A 20,095-nucleotide genomic window follows, 5' to 3' on the forward strand; every position below is an offset into this window, starting at 1 on the left:
TAATCCAAGTTTTACTGTCTCAAGAATATATTTTATTATTTTCCTTTTTTAGAGTTGAGACATGAGATTGCAGTCTGGCAGAGAGCAGCAGCTTCTTTATCCAGTTACTCAAAAGACGAAGATTTGGTCAGAGAAACTTTAACCAAAAAAGTACAAAGATTATTAACTCAATTGAAGAAGAAATTGCTCAGTGGAAGTGTACCATTTGAAAGCTACAAAGCTAACCTCGAAGAATTGCAGCAGAAGGTAGTAAATCTTAATTGACATATCTGCAACTCATTTTTCTATTAGTATAACATTTGTTATATATTTTTTTCAGTATCCAATTCGTAACAAAGTATTGCTCGTCAAGTCAGGCATAACTCTTGTGTTCGTCATCAGTTTCTTCTTCCTGCATTCGGTACCAGAACTGCAAAGATTGTCTTTGGGCTGGACAGCCTTGTTAGGAGCACTACTTTTGCTTATTTTGGCAGATAGGTTAATATATTAAATTATATTATATTTTGCAAATTTTTGTTCTTTCAATATGAAATTTTACAAATAATTTTGCGATCTTATAGGGAAGATATGGAGTCCGTTCTGGCAAGAGTAGAATGGACAACGTTGCTCTTCTTTGCTGCATTATTTGTCCTTATGGAGGTAAGTTGTAAATATGATGTAAAAAAATGCACAATTAGTATAGGAATTTAAAATAAGAATTATTTGTCTTCTTAGGCGCTTTCAAAACTGGGTCTGATTGATTGGATAGGAAAACAAACTGAAGCAGTCATTCTTTCAGTATCTGAAGAATCAAGATTGGCAGTAGCGATACTGTTAATACTTTGGGTAAAACAAATTACTAATACTTAATTTATTATCATATTCTTATCTTTTTTTTATTAAAAATGTATTGTTCTTTAGGTTTCTGCCATCGCTTCTGCATTTGTTGACAACATTCCTCTAACGACAATGATGGTCAAAATCGCGATCTCTTTAGCGGAAAATGAAGAATTAGGCTTACCATTGCAACCTTTAGTTTGGGCACTCGCTTTCGGCGCTTGCTTGGGAGGTAATCGTTAATATAAATAATTTTTTGTTTATAATTACAACAATTTGTAATGGTCGAAGTTAAGACATCTTTCTACACATAGTTAACTGAATACTATAAGTTATAAATTTTTCTTTTAGGCAATGGAACATTAATTGGAGCTTCGGCTAATGTGGTTTGTGCTGGTGTAGCCGAACAACATGGTTATAGATTTACATTTGTCGAGTATTTCAAGTAAGTTTTCTGAACTTTTTTGTAATTTTGTTAATGTTGTTTACGAGAAAAGATTGATGCGGGGCTATGTATTTTGTAACTACATTATTGCAAGTTCTGATCATGAAAAACTATTTGTACCAAATTTATCAGTTGGTTTTTGAGTAAGGAAGTACATTCCAAATATTCCAACAAACATGTATGGTTGTAATTACATAAGTATGAAATAATTGATGATCTTTCTAGTTCTTCTCTCGGTATGTCGACTGCTTCAACTATCTTTGGACATTAGGTTAAATTGATGACAAACATTGATATCTAACTGTATTGAAGAGTATTTTGAAAATGTGCTTCTTAATATGTAGTAAAAGCAATATCACGCTTCCTCACTCCGCTTCTAGAGCGTTTTTCGCAAAAGTGACGCTGCTATACGTAACGGAGAGCCGCCCAGTAACGCTACTAAACGATCCGAGCCCGACATGTTTAAGGATTTTTTTAATGGTTATCAAAAAATATATAAAAATGAAAAATTACACTTCTGATGAACTAAATATCTTAATAGCAAATAGCAATATTCCATAATTAAATTTTTGATAAATCTTGGAGCAGAAGTCAACACATTGGATGTCGTCTATAGACGTCTCATAGATAGTCATCATCTGTATGTCGCCTATAGTTGTTTGTAGCGAAAGGGTTAAAAACTACTTTGAACCCAGTTGGAATTTTTTCTGACTAATTTTTCTAAGCTAGCTGCTAGCTTCCAAACGTACAACAATATTCTTCTTATTCTACTGGAAGAAGACAAAGTTTATCTATGAGTTATATTTAAGGTGACCATATTTTTTTTTAAGTCAAAACCGGAACTGCAATTTTTAGTTATGCTAATACGGGACGGAGGAGGGGGAGGTTTTTGAAATAAAATATGCTATTCAAGAATACAATGAAAAGTTTTTTATATAAATCATTTTCTATCAATCAAAATTGCGGACTTTTGTTTCTATTTTTTTTTATTTTTGAGCCTTGCTTAAAACTTTCTTCAATTTTCTTCATAATTAATTTGAAAAAATTAGCACTTGTTCGTTTGTTTTTATAATTTCTATTAATTTTAATTTTAATTTTCAAAAAACCGAAACAAAAGATCTAAATCCGGGACAAATATTGCTTCCAGAAAAACCCGGGACACAAGGTGAAAATCTGTTACTGTCCCGGTCAAACCTGGGCGTATGGTCACCTAGATAGTTAGAGATTTATTAAGTCAATCACATTAGATTATTTGTTCAATATTTTCTATTGACCTAAAAAATTAATTAGTATTATTCTATAAAGTTTTGGAGATTACTAACTTGTATATTTTTTTCTAGGGTCGGTTTTCCAGTTATGATCGGCAGCATATTAGTAACCACCGTGTACCTTATGATCGCCCACGTCGCCTTGCAATGGCATTGATGTCACATGTACCTGAAATTACAATTAGGTTTTATGAAATATTGTTTATAATTTAAGACACCCAATATTAATGCAATAATTGCAAACATGAGTAACGCACATTTAATGAGAATTGCATTTGATTCACTATTAAATACAGATATTGACATGCATTAGAAAAGAAAACTATGTTAAGAATAAGCTTATGAACATGAATTTATATAGTATTCGAAACATGTTTCAATAAATTCATCAAATACGCTTTAGGTGAAATAGCATATTTTTATGAGTATAGTGTATATTTTCTAAAACAAAATACGAGATTGGATGTATCATATTTTTAACTAAAAAATCATGTGTGCAATTTTATAATATTAAAGAAAAATCGAATTGCCTTAGTGTTCGTTCGCGAATATTAAACTGAGGTATAAGTATTAGTGAGTATTAAATTAAAATCTTAGAAAATTGTTCTTCGTACAAAAATAATTACACATCACTTTGTTGCACGTGAAATATTGTTCTTAATAATAAATCTGTTACTACAAATCTAATAAAGTTAATGTATAAACTAATACGAATCAAATCGTGGTAAGCACGTTACCATATCTAAAATATTTTTGATAATGTATATAATTATAGATCTATAAAAAATCATTGATAGTTTTTGAAGGCAAAATGTAAAATTATTTTTAGATGCATTTAAACAAATTGAAAAATGCATTTTGTCATTTCATTAACATAGATTTCCTATTAGACCATTTAAATAAACAATTGTTTAGTTTGAACAAATGGTGTAGGTGAATTTAATTTAAAGTATTGTAGACAACTAATTAAATTGATAAATAATAAAATGTAATTGTTATAAATCAAAATTTTCATATAAACTTGTATATGTATAATATAGTTTAGCGACATGTTATTTATAGATACGTATATTTTAGTAATTTATGATATTTGAGTTACGTTAATTTTAGAATAATTATTGATATTTTATTTTATCATAATATTTGTTTCTCACTTGCATATGTACATTTTATTTCGAAGATCTTTAACGATCTTGTAAAAGTTCAAATTAAAAAAACCTCATAAAATTTCGTATGTGATAATTAAAAATATTCAATAAGATAAAGTGAATTCTAAATTTGATGAAAATATATATAATTGGTTACTAGTAATATATATTTTTTTATCAGAAATACTTGTTGTATAGGTAATTTTGTCACTGTAAATAAACAATTTTGAATAAAATTAATTTTATTTTTAATAAGTAATTTTCAATGAAATTTGTTAGATGACTGGAGCAAGAAGATGATTGGATAACGTACCAATTAAATCAGAAATTTAGATGAACATTAAATTAGTATCTAGATTTTGTACAAACAGGTACAGTAATTAAATTATATTTCTTAAATTAAAAACACAATATCAAATCTCACATAAAATTAATTTTGGCAAGTTTTGAAACAACAAATTTGGTTCTTTATATTTAAAATATTTTAAAAGGAATGTTATTTTACAGGGCAAAGTCGTCAGTCAAATCAAGTAGATCATGTGGATATGGAGATAAACCAATATGGTAAACCAAATGTTTCCAATGATTTTTTTGAAATTATTATTTTTATCCCTATTTCTGTTGAAACACATATTTTTCTTATAATTAATTCTTCTATCGATATCCCACGTTATTAAAAAAAAAAAAACACAACTGAGAAGGATTGTTATCCCCCCGAGGTGTGGTGGAGTCATAATTGAACTTGAGCGTGAGATGAACCTAATTCCAAAATTTCATGAAAATTGGAGTACAGTAAAAAAAATCAGACCCAAAACGCTCCATTGACTGGAGGACTCTGAGTTTTTGCATATACGCATCAGACACGAATTACAAACATCAAAGTGGGTCTTCTCTCGATTTTGAAATTTTGTTCTTATTGTTAGTCATTCTTTTTTTCTTGTTTTTCAACCTTCAAATAATATTCTGAAGCTTGAAAAAACTATTTGATTTTCTCTTCTCCTCTACTGCCTGAATTACTTTAAAACCTTTAATTCTTTAGGAGTCAACTACTCAAACTCATATTCATTTACTCAAAATTTAGTATCAAGTTGGAAGGTTTTTCTACATATTTACCCAGTGGCCAAATTATTGTGTTGATAAACGAATATCCGCACATTTATTAATCATATTATTTAATCAATCGCTTGTACAACTTAAGATGAAACTATTGTTACAAAAAATACGTTAATTTCAAACAGAAACGTAACCATTTTCAGAACTTAAATACATATTTTGTAATATGTATCCAGGCGTATTTAATTACTGAAACGAGAAAATATTTCTGTATTCATTAATGTAATCAACCATTGGTGGCGTATTATTTTACATGATATTTGAGGATTAATTAATTGATATGATAGAATTTAATGTATGTAATGTATGTATATTTAATAAAAAATAAAATTTATAAATATTATATACTTTCTTTGCTAATTCGATATGGTAAACATATTACAGCAGTTTCAAAAATATTTACTCCAAAACTTATCAAAAATCCGATGCGACTGCTTTGTTCTAAGTATAAAAAAGGCTACAAGCTAACATATCATTTTTAACCCTTTCGTTTTTAACTCGGATGCCGCCGCTACGGCTTCAAAATACAAATAAATCTCGCAATTCGCGAGTGGAAAGGGTTATTTTTGCTGAAAGTAATTGACATTTAAAACTGTCCGATTTCATTTTTACTGAACAACTTCAGTTATCAAATATACTTATCGTTTTCATGATAAATATACATATGCGCCTCTAAAATTAAATAACTTTGATATAAATACCAAATACTATTTGTTAATCATAAATAAAATTCTTCACCAGAACTATTCTTGTTGTCATTTTTTGTACTTTAATTTGAAGTAATACTTTTGTTTTGCAAAATCGTTATAAGGTCATTTTTGTCCAACGAAGTTCATATAGATTTCTAATTTTTATTACTTCCGTTGCGTGATTCAAACATGTGTGCAATACCGTTCATTACATATGTATATCTTCTATTTGTTGTAACACATTTTTAATAGAATTCAGGTAAAAAAACATTGTTTAGTAATTTTGTGATTTTTTTATTAGATTTTGTGTTACTAACGCAGTTTTTCTTATATTGGGTGTAAATTACTAAAAACTCATTGTTGCGACTTGCAAATGATATACTAAAAAGTCTTAAGCGCACGCGGCCCATTATTTCAAGCTTTAATTAATCACTATAACTAAAACACTTTTCGCAGGCCTGTAATATTTTAGGAAAATCGCTAAGACCATCTAGGTACTTGATCATTAAGCAAAGTGTTATTAAAATTGCCAAAAAATCATTTTTCAACAAATAATTACGAAGATACTGTACACAGTTTCTTTTTGATAAAAACTAATCAATTCCAACTGATATCTTTCAAACAATTTCCGAAAATACTTCAACCAAAGATCAAATTTTGCCTTACCACACTTTACACAATTTTACTAATTTTGTTCTCAAACGATTCAGAATGACTTGAATTGTCGGCAAAACATTTACGCATTATAAATTAGCAAATAAAAATTACTTTCAAACACAAAACTAAATTTTAATTTGAAAATTAAAAGGCCGAAAATAATGGTTACTTTTACTGTTAAGATTTCACAATTTATGATGGTTAAATGTATTTACATAATTTTTGTTCAAAGAATGTTGTTTGTTTTAACACATAGTAGTATAGATTATTCTGTGCCAAACAGAAATTTTTTGAGAAAAATAATTTCTCAAATTGATACTTATTTTATCTAAATGCTTGCTAATAAAGTATTTATAGTAGATTTTATATTTATGATTAAACGCCTTATATCTAATTATCTAAATTTAAAGTTTTATATCTGATTAAGTCCTAATTTTATCAATTCGATTCATTTTCTTAATAACTTAATTTCCTAGTTACCGATTGTTATGTCCTTAGTACTATAATAAACATGAATAAAAATTGGAGTTCTTAAAAAATATTTGTATTTGACTAGTATTCGACACTTATATAATTCATATGAATTATAACATTGGTTATCATCTTAAACTACTTTGCAGGGAATTTTGAAGCATAGGACTGGTTTGGCACTGTCATCCACAAGAGATACCATCAAATCCAAGTTAATCTAATAAAAGATATGAACAATTATATGTTTATTATATGAATGATATATAAAAGGGAAGTAGGAAATTATTAAATATGATAAAAAGTTAAAAATGTTTTAATTCATATAATTTTTTCAGATTTTTAAAGTTGCTTATACTCACTGCTGGGTAGGACTGAAGTACTGGAACTTTCAGGTTGTACGTGACTTTAACGTCTTTTTTCAAAGGACAAGATCCTTCTTTAAGGTGTTGGCAAGCATCACTTAGCTCTGGGGGTAATGGGTAAGGAACGGTGACACCTGCAACTTTGGCTTTTACCTACAAAGAAATAATGTATTAATTTATTTCTAAAAGGTATGTATTAATATATTATTTGTTCATAAACGGATTTATTTATATGTTTTAACTACCAAAATAACTGAAATATTATTTTGACAGGATTTTATAGATAGCAACCTAAACAAGTATCCTATCTCTATGTGATGAATTTTTATTACTACAATTTCTGCAATAGTGATGATTTTTCAATTGAGGCAGCAATGTTGGATAAAAACGATGTCACTACTGCTTGATATCGGGTAGCCCGACCCGAGGTGGGTATCGTATGTGGGACCACTAAATCAAATGATTATAAGATATTAAAGTTAAATTTTACTTTTTAAAGCATATTATATATTTTTCTAAGAAAAGATTTATTCATGTAATTTGAGATTATTAAAAAATTTAATGACTTTCGAATGCGTTGTATAAATAAATTGCAAAATAAATAAATATTACCAAAATATTCAAATACCAATAGCAGTCCTGTCTCTTACACATTCAATTAGCAATAGCCCAATAATTAGAAAATTTTATTTAGGTTTTTAATACGATTATGATCTTTTTGATTTTTTTTCTTACCTCTGGTTTCAGAGTAGCAGAATCGGCAGAGACAGTAAATTTAACATCAGTCAAAGAGGTGCTTCCACGAACTAATGGACAAGGTAATTTGTCACATCCTTCGACGTCAACACTGGTTGGCAGAGGAGCTCCATTATCACCTTCAAGAGGTAATAATAAAATTGATACATATATCTTAAATTTTTGACTTGATGGGAGATCAATATCAGCAACAAAATATTACCCACAAAATAGTTGTAAGAGATTTTGAAGACAATATAACATTTTGTTTCCATTGTTTTATATTTTTGTAGCAAACCAGAAACAATATCCTATCTGTGCATTGCAAAATAAAATTTCTACATCAGAATTTAACTATGTATGAATCATTAATTCATATTTCCTTAAACAGATTAGTAAAATACAATTAATATAGTTTTAATTAAATTAATATCTATGTCAATGTTTTAAGTTCAAGAATGATTGACGATGACAAGTTACATTAATACACGATTAATCAATGAAATTAAGTTATTACCCAAATAAATCGAGTCGTATCAATAAAATTAGGTTTTAATCAGATATAAAGTTTATTATAATTTGAATTCAGATAACCAGATATAAGATTTTTTTTATCGCAAATGTGATAAAATCTACCATAAAATTTTTATTAGCCAATATGTAGATAAAGTGATTATCAGTTTGTGTAATTTTATACTAAAAATTATTTTTTTTAAATTTATTCAGTTGTCACAATACTTAAACTCTCCTTTTTAATGAACAAAATTCTTAGAACAAAATTTGAATTATTAACATTAAGTTAAGTTAAGCCATAAAGTACCAAATATTATTGATTAAATGACAAGTTTTAAATCGACTAAAGAACAATTTTATATAAAATTGAATATATATTCAAATATCGAAGCAATGACGTAAAAGAATTTGCTAACATCAACTAATTTAAACATTATGCAAAAATTAAAAGCGTAAATGGGCGCCCAATTTTGTTTACAAATGCACAAAAATTTACACAAAAATAAAATTAATTTTAGAAGACTTTATCAAATAAAATAAAAATCAATTTTGCTATGTAATGATATTAATTAATAACTGTTTATATAAATTGATTGAACCGTATTCTTTGATAATGTAAATTATGATCAATAATATTAAAATAAAACAATCTACCACTCATATTTATATCTGTCGACAGTTTTTTATTATACTGATATTAACTATGTATTCTTATAATATTTAAGTAGTACAAAATCATAAATTAAACTCGAGACTATTGGCGATGAAATTGGTGAATTTTTTATTCATATGAAGATTTTATTGAAAACAAATAAGACGGCAATCTAGCAAAAAAAAATTATCATAATATTTTTATTAATCACTGATTGCTCAAAGTCAAATTGGACCTTTGTGCTCCGTCCTACCCAATTTCAAGTTTTTGTGGTATAATATTAGTTTAATTTTTTATAATAGGTTGAATAGGACAAACCTAATTTATCAGTACCAGTTTCAAAATTTTGTAATAATAAATAATAAGTAAATGTAATTTAATATCATAAATATACTAATACTAATAATAATAAATAATAATAATAATAAAATAATAATATGATAATAATAATGATAAAATAATAATAATAATAATAATAATAATAATAATAATAATAATAAATATAATAAAAAGTGATATAATAAAATGTAATAATAAATAAATCGTCAGGCGACAAAAAAAACAATAATGATGAATAATAATGGCGCTATTTTTTTTTAAAGATAGAACTTTTTTATAGTAATATATTTTTTTTAATAATAGTTTCTACTTACATTTTGCGATGGTGGTAGCTTGTACAGCAAAAGGCACAATGATAGCCAAAACAATCAAGGCACGCATTTTGAAAATTAATACTGATTTGTCAAAATGAAGAAATGATTTACTGAATCACTAAAATGACTACGACCTTCTAAAGATTTTTGACAAGGTTTATATAGCAACTTTATTAAATTTATCTCTCTTATCATTAGGCAACTATCTATTATCACGTGCTTGCATATTTCTTTACATGCGTTTCTGATAATATTTATCTATTGTTTTTTAAAACTTAGGCCAGGTGTTCAATAATAAACAAATTCATCCCAGGTGTTCAATTATTAATTGGATGAGGCACTCTAAACATAATCTTTTATAAAAGATTGGAAAATTTAAATTAATTAATTAATCTATGTATACGCAGAAAGATAAAAAATGCTATATTTGAAAAATTTAAAATTTAGCAAAGATTTATAGTTATTAACACGTACAGTAGCTAGCCTCAAAACTCCGCGGGTAAAATGGTCCAACTCAAAATCAAATGAAGTAAGGATTTCTTAGCAACAATATATGAAAGTACAGGGCAAAAAATGTGTAACAAGTCATTACCTTAAATAGGACAACTGTGCTGCTACGAAATAAATGGCTATGTTTGAAAATTTATTACAAAACTATTTGCTTTAGTTTTTTTGAATGTGGGCTTTATTGTTTAATTTACGAGACCTTAATCTAATTTTCAAGTATACGTTATTTAATTGTTTTACAAGATTTATTGTTATTTTAAAACTTGATTCAACAGATGTTTTTATATAACCTTTGTAATAGGTTACTCGTGGATGGGGTATAAAGGACCAACTAAACCTTCACTTTGGCAAAGATGTTAATAATAAAAAACAACAATTATGAAGGTAAATTAATTTGAAAAAAAAAATCAATGTTACAAGTTTTACAAGTTTATTCGTCATATTACACATTATTCTTTTATAATAAAATTTTCTGAATAGTATCATCACATATGGCATAGTCATATTATTAATTTCTAATATGGGCATCAAAATTTTACTTATATTAAGACAAAAGATGGTGTATGCTGTGGTACAAAAATGGATATAAATAAAAATAATTATTGTGAGATATAAATTAGGCATATCTAAATTAAAACCCAAACCCAAACCTTTCGCTCTTTGAACCCACGGTATCAAAGTTTTGTATTTAAATTGCGTAAAAATATAAGTGAAATTGCTGTTCTGCATATTAATCCTCTATCATAACATACAACTAATCCACTTATAATTTTTATTTGATAAATGCACTCACAATTGAATGGAACACCTGGCGTAAATTGCATTGAAAACAATAAACTAATTGTCATCATTGACTTGGAAAAAATCTTGCACGTCATTTGATTTACAAGATTTCTAACATTTTAGAACTATATAAGTTCTGCCAAAGCCACCAGAAAATCGTACTGTCCTGGTTGATTTAGTGAATTAAGCAGTAATTGATTCATTGTGTTTCTAATTATCAAAATGCGTCTTTTTGTTGTTTTAGCTATTATTGTGCCCTTGGCAGTTCAAGCTACAAAAGTTGCAAAATGTAAGTAATATAGTTTCATATCAATAATTGTTATTAACTTCGAAAAAAACAAGTTTAAGCATTCGTCAGAAAATCACATTGCTAATTTTATTTCTTCTCGATAAGTCATTTTGAACCACATTTTTCCAAAACGACTGTACAGATTTAAAAAAATTAAGACCTATTCAAAAAGAGGTTACATTAAAGAAGTTCATCAATATTAAAAATAGAGGGCAATGTCAAAATTTAAAGTTTTGTGTCAATTTTAAAAGCTAAAAAATGATTATTCATTTATTTACATATATCGGACTGCTTCTACAACTGGCCTGAAAGCCATTAACACCTAGTTCAAATTTTGTTAACCTTATCCATTATCATCGAATAAATACAGGAAATTCATTAGTTGTGACAAATTATGTAATAAAATTATTTATTGCAATTATTCTATTCTAAAACTAGTGGCGTTCGTATTATATATGTAAATGCTTTAGCCTTGCAATCACAGGGTTATGAATTCAAAACGTGCGCTACGTACTAACTGATATCAAGCAGTAGTAATGTCCGTTTTCAATTATAGACCCAAATTATTTTCAAATTTTATAAGATTGTTGCAACGTATCGCATCACACTTCAGAAGAAAAGTAAAATTTTCATCCCCAGAAGAAAAGACATCCATTGGGTTGCCTTCTGATCGGTCTTTTTATTTCGCGGAGCTTTAAGCTTTGTTCTACCCTACTGTTAGAAAATAGTTCTGATTGCTCTGGTTAATATATTCTAAAGCTGGCAATATTCAAAGCTAACTCTTTTATAAAGAATTCAATAATTACAGAAAATTTATATTTACATTGAAGTATCAATCATCTACATAATGAAAATATTTGTAAAATCAAACGTCAAAAAAAGTCAAACTTTAACAATTATACATTCTAGTACAATATTATTTTCAATAAAAAAGCATTTGTATTAATATTCATGATAATATTGACGCATTTCTGACGCATATACAAGTATCAAATGCGGATGCGATATAGTTAATAAATTACAAAAAAATGTAAAAAAATGTTTTATGTCAGATGTGTACAATCTTCTTTATTGTTTTTACCTATATATTATTGCCAATGAATAAATTACACTTTCTAATAAGATTTATCTGGAATTAAAAGTAGATCATGTAGCGCATTTTGAACGATATTAATTTATAATTTATTGATTTAACTATTTTACTGCGTGTCACATATAAAAATCGTATTTAGTTTATAAACATGGATTAAAATCTTAATAATTATGGTACAAATAAATTATATAATTATAATAAAAATTATAATAGCCTTTACATACACCCCAAATCTTTTGCGCTGAAGCCTTAATAATAAGTTTATATGAATTTTTTCTGAAGAAATGTTTATTTTCGTGTTTTAGGAAAATATAAAAATATTTACTCTTATCATAAATACTTAAAATATTGCTGAAATTCATGGCAAATGAGTAATAATTATTTGATTAATCGGTTTAGAGTTTATTTTTTCCTTTTTAATTCTACATTCAACGCTATTGATTTATTTAATTAATTGATGATTTTTAGTACATTTTTTTTTCTTTCATTATGACTGAAATGTTGCAAGTAATTTAATTTTGTTGACACTAGGTTTGTAACATATGTACTGCACAAAATATTTATTAAATTAACAAATTAATCAAGATTGTTGCAAATTATCTTTGAATAAATGTGTGGTATTTGCATGTTAAGTGTTAATATAAAATGTAATTCATCTTTGGTTACATAAAGAATGCAAATCTAAATCCATGTGTAATAAATCATAATATAACATAATAAAAAAATTATATTTATGGAGTTGTTACAGTGAAATTAATTAACTTGTCATAAACTTGAAAAGATAATAACACAAACGAAAATTTTTATTAATTCAAAATTATAATAATAATATTATATTAGCGATCTTGATTAATTTGTTAATTTAATAAATATTTTGTGCAATACATATGTAACAAATAGAGTGTCAACGAAATAAATTTCTTGCAACATTTTGGTCATAACAAAATAAAAAACACTACAAATCATCAATTAATTAGTTAAATCAATAGCGTTAAACTAAATCTTTGAGCAAAAAATTATGTTATTTACAAAAAATGAAAGTTTGAAATTAATATTAAAAACTCATTTGAGTAAAGTTATATAATAATTTTGCAAATATTAATGGAAAAATATATTATTTCAATTATGAAAAAAATTCTAATTGATTTATTCAAGGAGAAAAAAAAAATTCTAATCGCTACTGCTTATTACGGTCAACCCGATACCGAGCAGTAGCACTTGGAAATAAAGATTGAAAATAACTCTTCTTGGTAATTTCTGCATCTAATAAAATAATATATGATTAATATCAGAGAAATTTCCATAATAAAATAATTTATCAAATATCGATAGGATAAACGTTGGGCTATTATCTAAATAGAGCGTAAACAGCTTCATAATTAATTCATAAACATAGTTTTTATTGTACACTACATAGCAAAAATATTCATCAAACTTCAACATGAGAATTGTTGAATCTTTTAACATATTCGCTACTATGCACGCATATGGTGCGTGAGACCGTTGTCAATAGCTAGACGCTGAGCATAACAGGTGCAGTCGATGTCCTGGCACTTTAGAGTTTTAACTTCTATTTTTAGTTTCTAATTTCTAAATTTATCTTGTTTTGATACCTTAATCCAGCCTTGTCAATTTCCTGCTAAAAAGTCCAGTAATGGTTTTATTTTATAAACGACGGTTTATTCTCCAACGATCCAACGATCGGTTTTTCTTTCGTGAAAAGTGATCTTAAAGAGTTATAGTTTTTTATTGTGTATCACAAAGCAAAAATATTCATCAAACTTCAACATGAGAAGTGTTAAATCTGTAAACATATTCACCATTGCGCACGCATATGTTGCGTGAGAACGTTGTTAATAGCGAGGCGCTGAACTGGTGCATTCGATATCCTTGCACTTTAGAATTTTAACTTCTATTTCCAGTTTCTAATTTCTGAATTTATCTTGTTTTGGTACTTTGATTTTATAAACCACGGGTTATTCTCCAACGATCCATCGATCGGGTTTTTTTTCGTGAAAAGTGATCTAAAAGAGCAGGTTTACTTTTTTCGCATTTCAGAAGTTGATATAATATAATGATAAAAATTGATATAATATCTGTTTCTAACAGAACAGATTATCACATTTAATTTTTACTAATTTCATTTTTGTTTAGCACAGGGGGTAGTATAAGCAACACAATGTGTTATAAGGGATGAATACCTATGCAATTTGCGCTATAAATATTTTGCTCAAAAATATGACTTAAACTTGTTTGCTGTTTTTGGTGTTTTTATGTTAAACTGTAATTTATGATACTTTTCAAACTTTATATCACATACTGAATGATATATCATGTAGCCTTAAAAGATTGAAATCAATAGCGTTGAATACAGAATTTAAAAAAATTAAACTCTAAACCAATTAATTAAATAATTATTACTCATTTGCCATAAATTTTAACATTATTTCAAGAACATTTGGAACCTTTAATTCCTTGAAAATGTAATCCATCACATGACTTAATAAACGAATAACTTTTTAACAACTTCTTCCTTCATTTATAATGATGTACATATTTACACCATAGATAAACAAGTAGGGAAGCCTAGGTACGGTTGTGCCAGGGTACAGTGACAGTCGCCATAACAGCTAAACTATATTATATAAAAATCAACAACATCTGTTATACAAAAATTCTTGAAAATTATGCTGAAGATTTAAATTAACCTGTTATTAATGAAATTCATTACTATTTTAGGTGATCGGAATACGCCGCTCCCGGACAGCGTGGAAGTTGCCGGTTGCGACAGATTGCCTTGCTCTCTGAAACGCGGTACGGATTCCTTGACCGAAGTTAAATTGACTCTTCCGAGCGATACTGCTACTCTTGCACCATATGTGAGTAAGATATTTTCAAAAAGAACATTATTTACGGTTTTTTAAAAGATAAATTTAATTTTTATAATCAATATAACTTGAACTATTGCACAGGTAAAAGCCAAAGTCGGCGGTTTGACGGTTCCATATCCCCTACCTCCTCATTTAAACAATGCTTGTGATCATTTGAACGATGGCGCCCAATGCCCCTTGAAGAAAGGTGACCAAGTTACTTACAATCTTAAAGTTCCAGTACTGCAATCTTACCCTTCAGTAAGTAATTATAACATATGAATTAATAATATATTCTTCTAATATTCAACACACATGTCATATCTTATATATAAAATTCTTCTGTAATGATGTATGAAAGGATACTCCTCCTAAACGATTATTCGGATTTTGATAAATCTTTCTGAAGTTTGTTAAGGGATTTTTTTAGTCTATATGATTATAGAAATATAGATAGTTTGTAGAAATAAATGAACAAAATTACAAAAAACCGTTTAGCATTGTTTGACATTGAAAATATTTTAGGCATTGTTTGGCACTGAAAACAAATGAAAACTGTAATTTGCCAAAAATTTCAATTCACTTATAAGCTAAGATAAAATATATTCGTGATTATAAATAAGAAAAATGCATATATGTTTCTTCAAAGTTTTGCGCAATGCAAAACAGCGCTAAACAAGGCTCTTTACATGAAAATATTGGGGTTAAGAAAAGACGGCTAAGAAATTGGTTTGGTGTTAAAATTGAAAAGTCTGTTTTTTTACTAAAATATAAAACCTAACATTTATTTCATAAAGCCCAAATTAATACCACATTAATATTTCTTGCAAAAATATATAAATCATATTTAATCATATTTAGTTAGCTTTCTGCGTTTTCTATGTTCTGCCTTTTTTGTGACAAAAGCATCTAATGTTGTTTCCTTTTTCTTTTGCGTTGTTCTCTCAAAAGTTTTTCATAAACGCATAGAGCATCTCTAACACAATGCCTTACTTTTGAGCTCCTGTCAAAATTTGGATCATTTTCAATGAATTGATCCATTGTTTCTATGGTAGACAAACTCCTTTTGTCATCAAAAGTTCTTTTTGCTGTTCATCTGAATCACTGCTGTCAACATTTTTGTTTTCTTCTTGTTCCGATAATTTCTTGAGCTTATAAGAAGTAATGCGCAGCTTCTTGAAGTAATTCTTCGACATTTTCCACATTTACCCCTTCAAAACTTGGGTTGAAATAAAAGAGCGCTAAATAGAAACAGCGCTAAACAAAACGGCCTTAGACGGGGTATTATTGTATATAAATAAGTAAGTTATAAGTTGTTTACGAATATATTTGTCTAATTGCTTCATTTGATGTCATTGTTTTTTATAACTACAGTAGAACCTCGATTGGTATGTACATAACCTACAATTCGAATTTTAGCATGATTAATGCTGCAATTTTGTACAGACATAAGAAAGTGTTAATTTCTTAATAAACATTGACTTCCGTTGATATCTACGTATGTAATTGTTATTTTCAATAAATACACAACATTATTCTTCATACATTCGATTTACCAGATTTTCGATTATTTGAATGCCAGATAATCGAGGTTCTAATGTACTTATATATTAAACCTGCAACCAAGAATTTGATATAGATATATTGATAATTAATTATTGATATTATATTGACATATGTTATTCAATACTTTTATTAAAGTTGTAAATTTTGTATAATTTTAATAATTATAAATAATAATTGAATTTTTGATGTCATTGGTGGGAAACCATTACGTTGAAGAGATTAGTGAATAATAATTAGTGATTTAAGAATATGTCTAATATTTCTTTTACAAATTTATTTTATTTGTGATTTTTTTATATTGATATGAATTCATCTTACACTTTCAGATAAACTTGGACTTGATGGTGTCACTTGTGGATGACAGTAATGAGTCAGTAGTATGTTTCAAGATCCCGTGCAAGGTTGTATAAGTAGCCAAAATAATTTTTGATTTGTTATTGATGGAACAAAATTAAAATAATAAAATTGATATTCGCATACAAAATTTTATTGTATTTGATATATTATGGGTATTGCAACATTGTCACATATTTATCTATTTGCAGAATGGCAAATATGGAAAATATTTTTCAGTGATCATAGTGTTGATACTAAATTCAATATATATATATATATATATATATATATAAATATATATATATATATATATATATATAAATATATATATATATATATATATATTATAATTGTATATATTTAATTCGCTTTTGCAAAATATGTTTTTGTTCATATTTATCAAAGTACACCTAAGTCTGTTTTTACACGGAGATTGGTTCCAGAAGAATCCGTGTAAAAAAAAAACGTGTAAAAAAAGACATTGATCTTATACAAAAATGGGTGATTTGTTCCTAATCTCTAAAACCTATTAAAATTGGTGAAAAACAAGAATTTTTAAGAACAAGAATTAAATTAGTGCTATTCACATTTGCTTTGACCAGTAAAAATTGTTTGTACGCGCTAAAGGGGAATTCACTTAAATGTTTAAGCTAGTGTTCGCAAACTATCGATACTATCGATGGTTTCAGACTTTTTTCTTTCATAAATACTTTTTTGTGATATCAACATACTTTGCAAAAATTTAATTTGACAAAAAAAATTTAGGTACATAAAATTTCAAATCGTGCTAAATGGAATAAATTCGTAAAAAAATTAAAAATATTCAATTTTCAAACTGTGTTATATCAAAACCGTGTACAAAAAGACCGTGTAAAAACAGACTTAGGTGTAGTCTTAAGCGATGAGTTTAAGGTATGCTTTAATTAATAAATCTAAACAAATAAGGGTAAAATTATATTTTGAAGCTTTATGAGAAAGAAAATAACAAACTATCCCACAAGAATTAAAATACAGAATAAGATAGAAGTGCTTTAAAGATTTAAAATAACTTGTAATTTCGGAAGGAAAAAAAAACAAATCTCAAAAGCGACTTATTTTACATTAAAGTGTATTAACACACTAGTATATTAATTTATCAAAAAACTGTCTGTTTTAAGTATATTAATAATTTCAATTCAATAATAACAAAGCTTCAACTTTATACTAAAACTTTAGTAGTTTTAAAAACTCTAACCGATTGGTGAAAGGAGTTTGGATTTACCACAAACATTAACTCATGATTTGCATGGCAACTGATTGCCATCAGCAATATCGGGTTGTAAAAATAATACTTAAATATATCATAAAAAGCAATAATAAATTATCTTTCAATGTAGACGTCTTTTGTTCTTGACTGTTTCGGAGAAGACTTAAAACATCATCAGATTGCGAATTTGATTTGTCATCCCGAACGGCAATGATATTACAAAAAAGCAAATGTAATAAAATCTGTTTGTGATCAAAACAAAAAGCTATGCCAATTTTTTATTGTCAATGTTACAGAGTGACAAATAACGCGTAACTTGAAATAAATTATAAATGGAATTTAGGTCGCCTGTGCTAAATTTCAGGGTCAATTTTACTTATTTTATAATGATATATTGTTCACTTTGGCGGAATGTGTAAATTTAGTTTAAAAGCAATTCCATTAATTGGACAGAAAACTCTTCCTTATTGTTTCTCGATTTCTTTTATCGCATATTATTTATTAATTTTACTTGTATTTCGCGTATACTGCTAAATAAAATAGGCATGTCTTAAGTATGTTACATATACTATCCTAAATAAATATCATGTTGATAGATTTTCCAAATTTCTAACATTTATCATTAGAACTATTAGCAGACGAATTACTCATGAAAAGTATTAAATAAGTGTAAGTGGCATTTTGCCTTAAAGCCAATTGCATAAATTTTTCAATATATGTAAACTTAATCGACTTAAACAATAGATATCAAATACTTTATATTATCTATCTACTTCCAAGTATCTACATGTTTAAGTGACTTCCTGCCTAAGAGTCTACAGGTCTAAGTTTCAACCTGTCTGCGTTTGAACCTGCCTACCATTCGAACTACTCGCCAGTCGACCTGCCCACTTCTCTACATTTCTGCCTTTCTACCTGTCTACCTTTCTTATTGTCTTCACCTGTGTACCTGTAAACTTGCCACTGATCTACCTGTCATCCAAATATCAATATTTCTATATGTGAAACTTCTATATGTATATATAATCAATAAATATCAATTTTTCATTTTTTTCTGCAACACCGAAACTTCTGGATCCGCCAAATTTAGATAATGCTTGAATCACACAAATTGAATGGAATTTTTTACACTTTTTGCTCCGTATCTCCGATACAGCTGGCTCTGCCTTTGCCAGAAACTAATCTTTTTCCCATCAATAGGAATCAAATGTTTTTTGAACGTCGAAGAAAAATGGTATTCATACTACATATACACATACACACTCATCCATGTTTTTTATGTATGCCAAAAAGTTTAGAAACCTTTAAAAGGTGAAGATAAGCAAAAATTTTCAGTTTCGATTTTCTGCAATTTTTATCCTTCCTACGGAAAATTTAAAATTTGAGAGACTTCTTGGTAAACATTATGATGTATTTACGACATTAATTAACTTCCCGTAGGGTAAGTTATTGTAATCGTCCAAAAATTGAAATTGAAAATTTTTGCATTTCTTCACTTTTTGAAGGTCTCTGAACATTTTGGCAAACTTCAGAAAAAATAGATGTGTGTGTTTTTTTTTTTGTATAGCGAAGAAAATGCTTTTACGCATCCCAGACAATAGATGTGTGTGTATGTGTGGGCGTATGTATGGATACGGATCATCCGATATGAATGATTCGAAAAACATTCGATTCCTATTGATAGGGAGATGCACTCATTAGTTTTTGGCAATGGCAGGTCCAGCCGTTTTATAGATACGGGACAAAGAGTGCAGTAAATAGAAATCAAGTTTTTAAAAGAACGGAACATCTGATTTGAATGATCAAAAAAAGAATCAATTTGTAATGACGAGGAAAAGTGGTGATTAGTTTTCGAAAAACGCAGGCCCAGCCGTTTCGGAGAT

The 20,095-nt window shown here is 27.6% G+C and overlaps 3 protein-coding genes across 3 annotated transcripts in view; 2 read left to right on the forward strand and 1 right to left on the reverse strand.

The window, feature by feature from the left end:
• Positions 1-2,817, forward strand: part of LOC113369924 (P protein-like) — a 64,698-nt gene extending 61,881 nt beyond the window's left edge. The window contains exons 10-16 of the mRNA XM_026610546.1: positions 53-246; positions 320-477; positions 561-639; positions 715-825; positions 901-1,048; positions 1,168-1,261; positions 2,602-2,817. Coding sequence (XP_026466331.1) covers positions 53-246; positions 320-477; positions 561-639; positions 715-825; positions 901-1,048; positions 1,168-1,261; positions 2,602-2,686 — 869 coding nt within the window. The 3' untranslated portion in view covers positions 2,687-2,817. The remainder of the gene's footprint in view (positions 1-52; positions 247-319; positions 478-560; positions 640-714; positions 826-900; positions 1,049-1,167; positions 1,262-2,601) is intronic.
• Positions 2,818-6,664: 3,847 nt separating this feature from the next.
• Positions 6,665-9,650, reverse strand: LOC113370701 (NPC intracellular cholesterol transporter 2 homolog a-like). The gene is made up of 4 exons (XM_026611395.1): positions 9,523-9,650; positions 7,705-7,844; positions 6,967-7,122; positions 6,665-6,824 (listed from the first exon to the last, which is right to left on the reverse strand). Exons 1-4 carry the CDS (start codon positions 9,587-9,589, stop codon positions 6,741-6,743), a joined length of 447 nt encoding a protein of 148 aa, XP_026467180.1. The 5' UTR covers positions 9,590-9,650; the 3' UTR covers positions 6,665-6,740.
• Positions 9,651-10,975: 1,325 nt separating this feature from the next.
• On the forward strand, positions 10,976-17,113 carry LOC113370622 (NPC intracellular cholesterol transporter 2 homolog a-like). The gene is made up of 4 exons (XM_026611319.1): positions 10,976-11,101; positions 14,934-15,073; positions 15,167-15,325; positions 16,957-17,113. Exons 1-4 carry the CDS (start codon positions 11,035-11,037, stop codon positions 17,038-17,040), a joined length of 450 nt encoding a protein of 149 aa, XP_026467104.1. The 5' UTR covers positions 10,976-11,034; the 3' UTR covers positions 17,041-17,113.
• Positions 17,114-20,095: the final 2,982 nt, after the last annotated feature.

The sequence above is a fragment of the Ctenocephalides felis genome, unplaced genomic scaffold (genome assembly GCF_003426905.1).
Source record: "Ctenocephalides felis isolate EL2017-DRISC unplaced genomic scaffold, ASM342690v1 CF-g0.4_SCAFFOLD_01492, whole genome shotgun sequence".
NCBI lineage: Eukaryota > Metazoa > Arthropoda > Insecta > Siphonaptera > Pulicidae > Ctenocephalides > Ctenocephalides felis.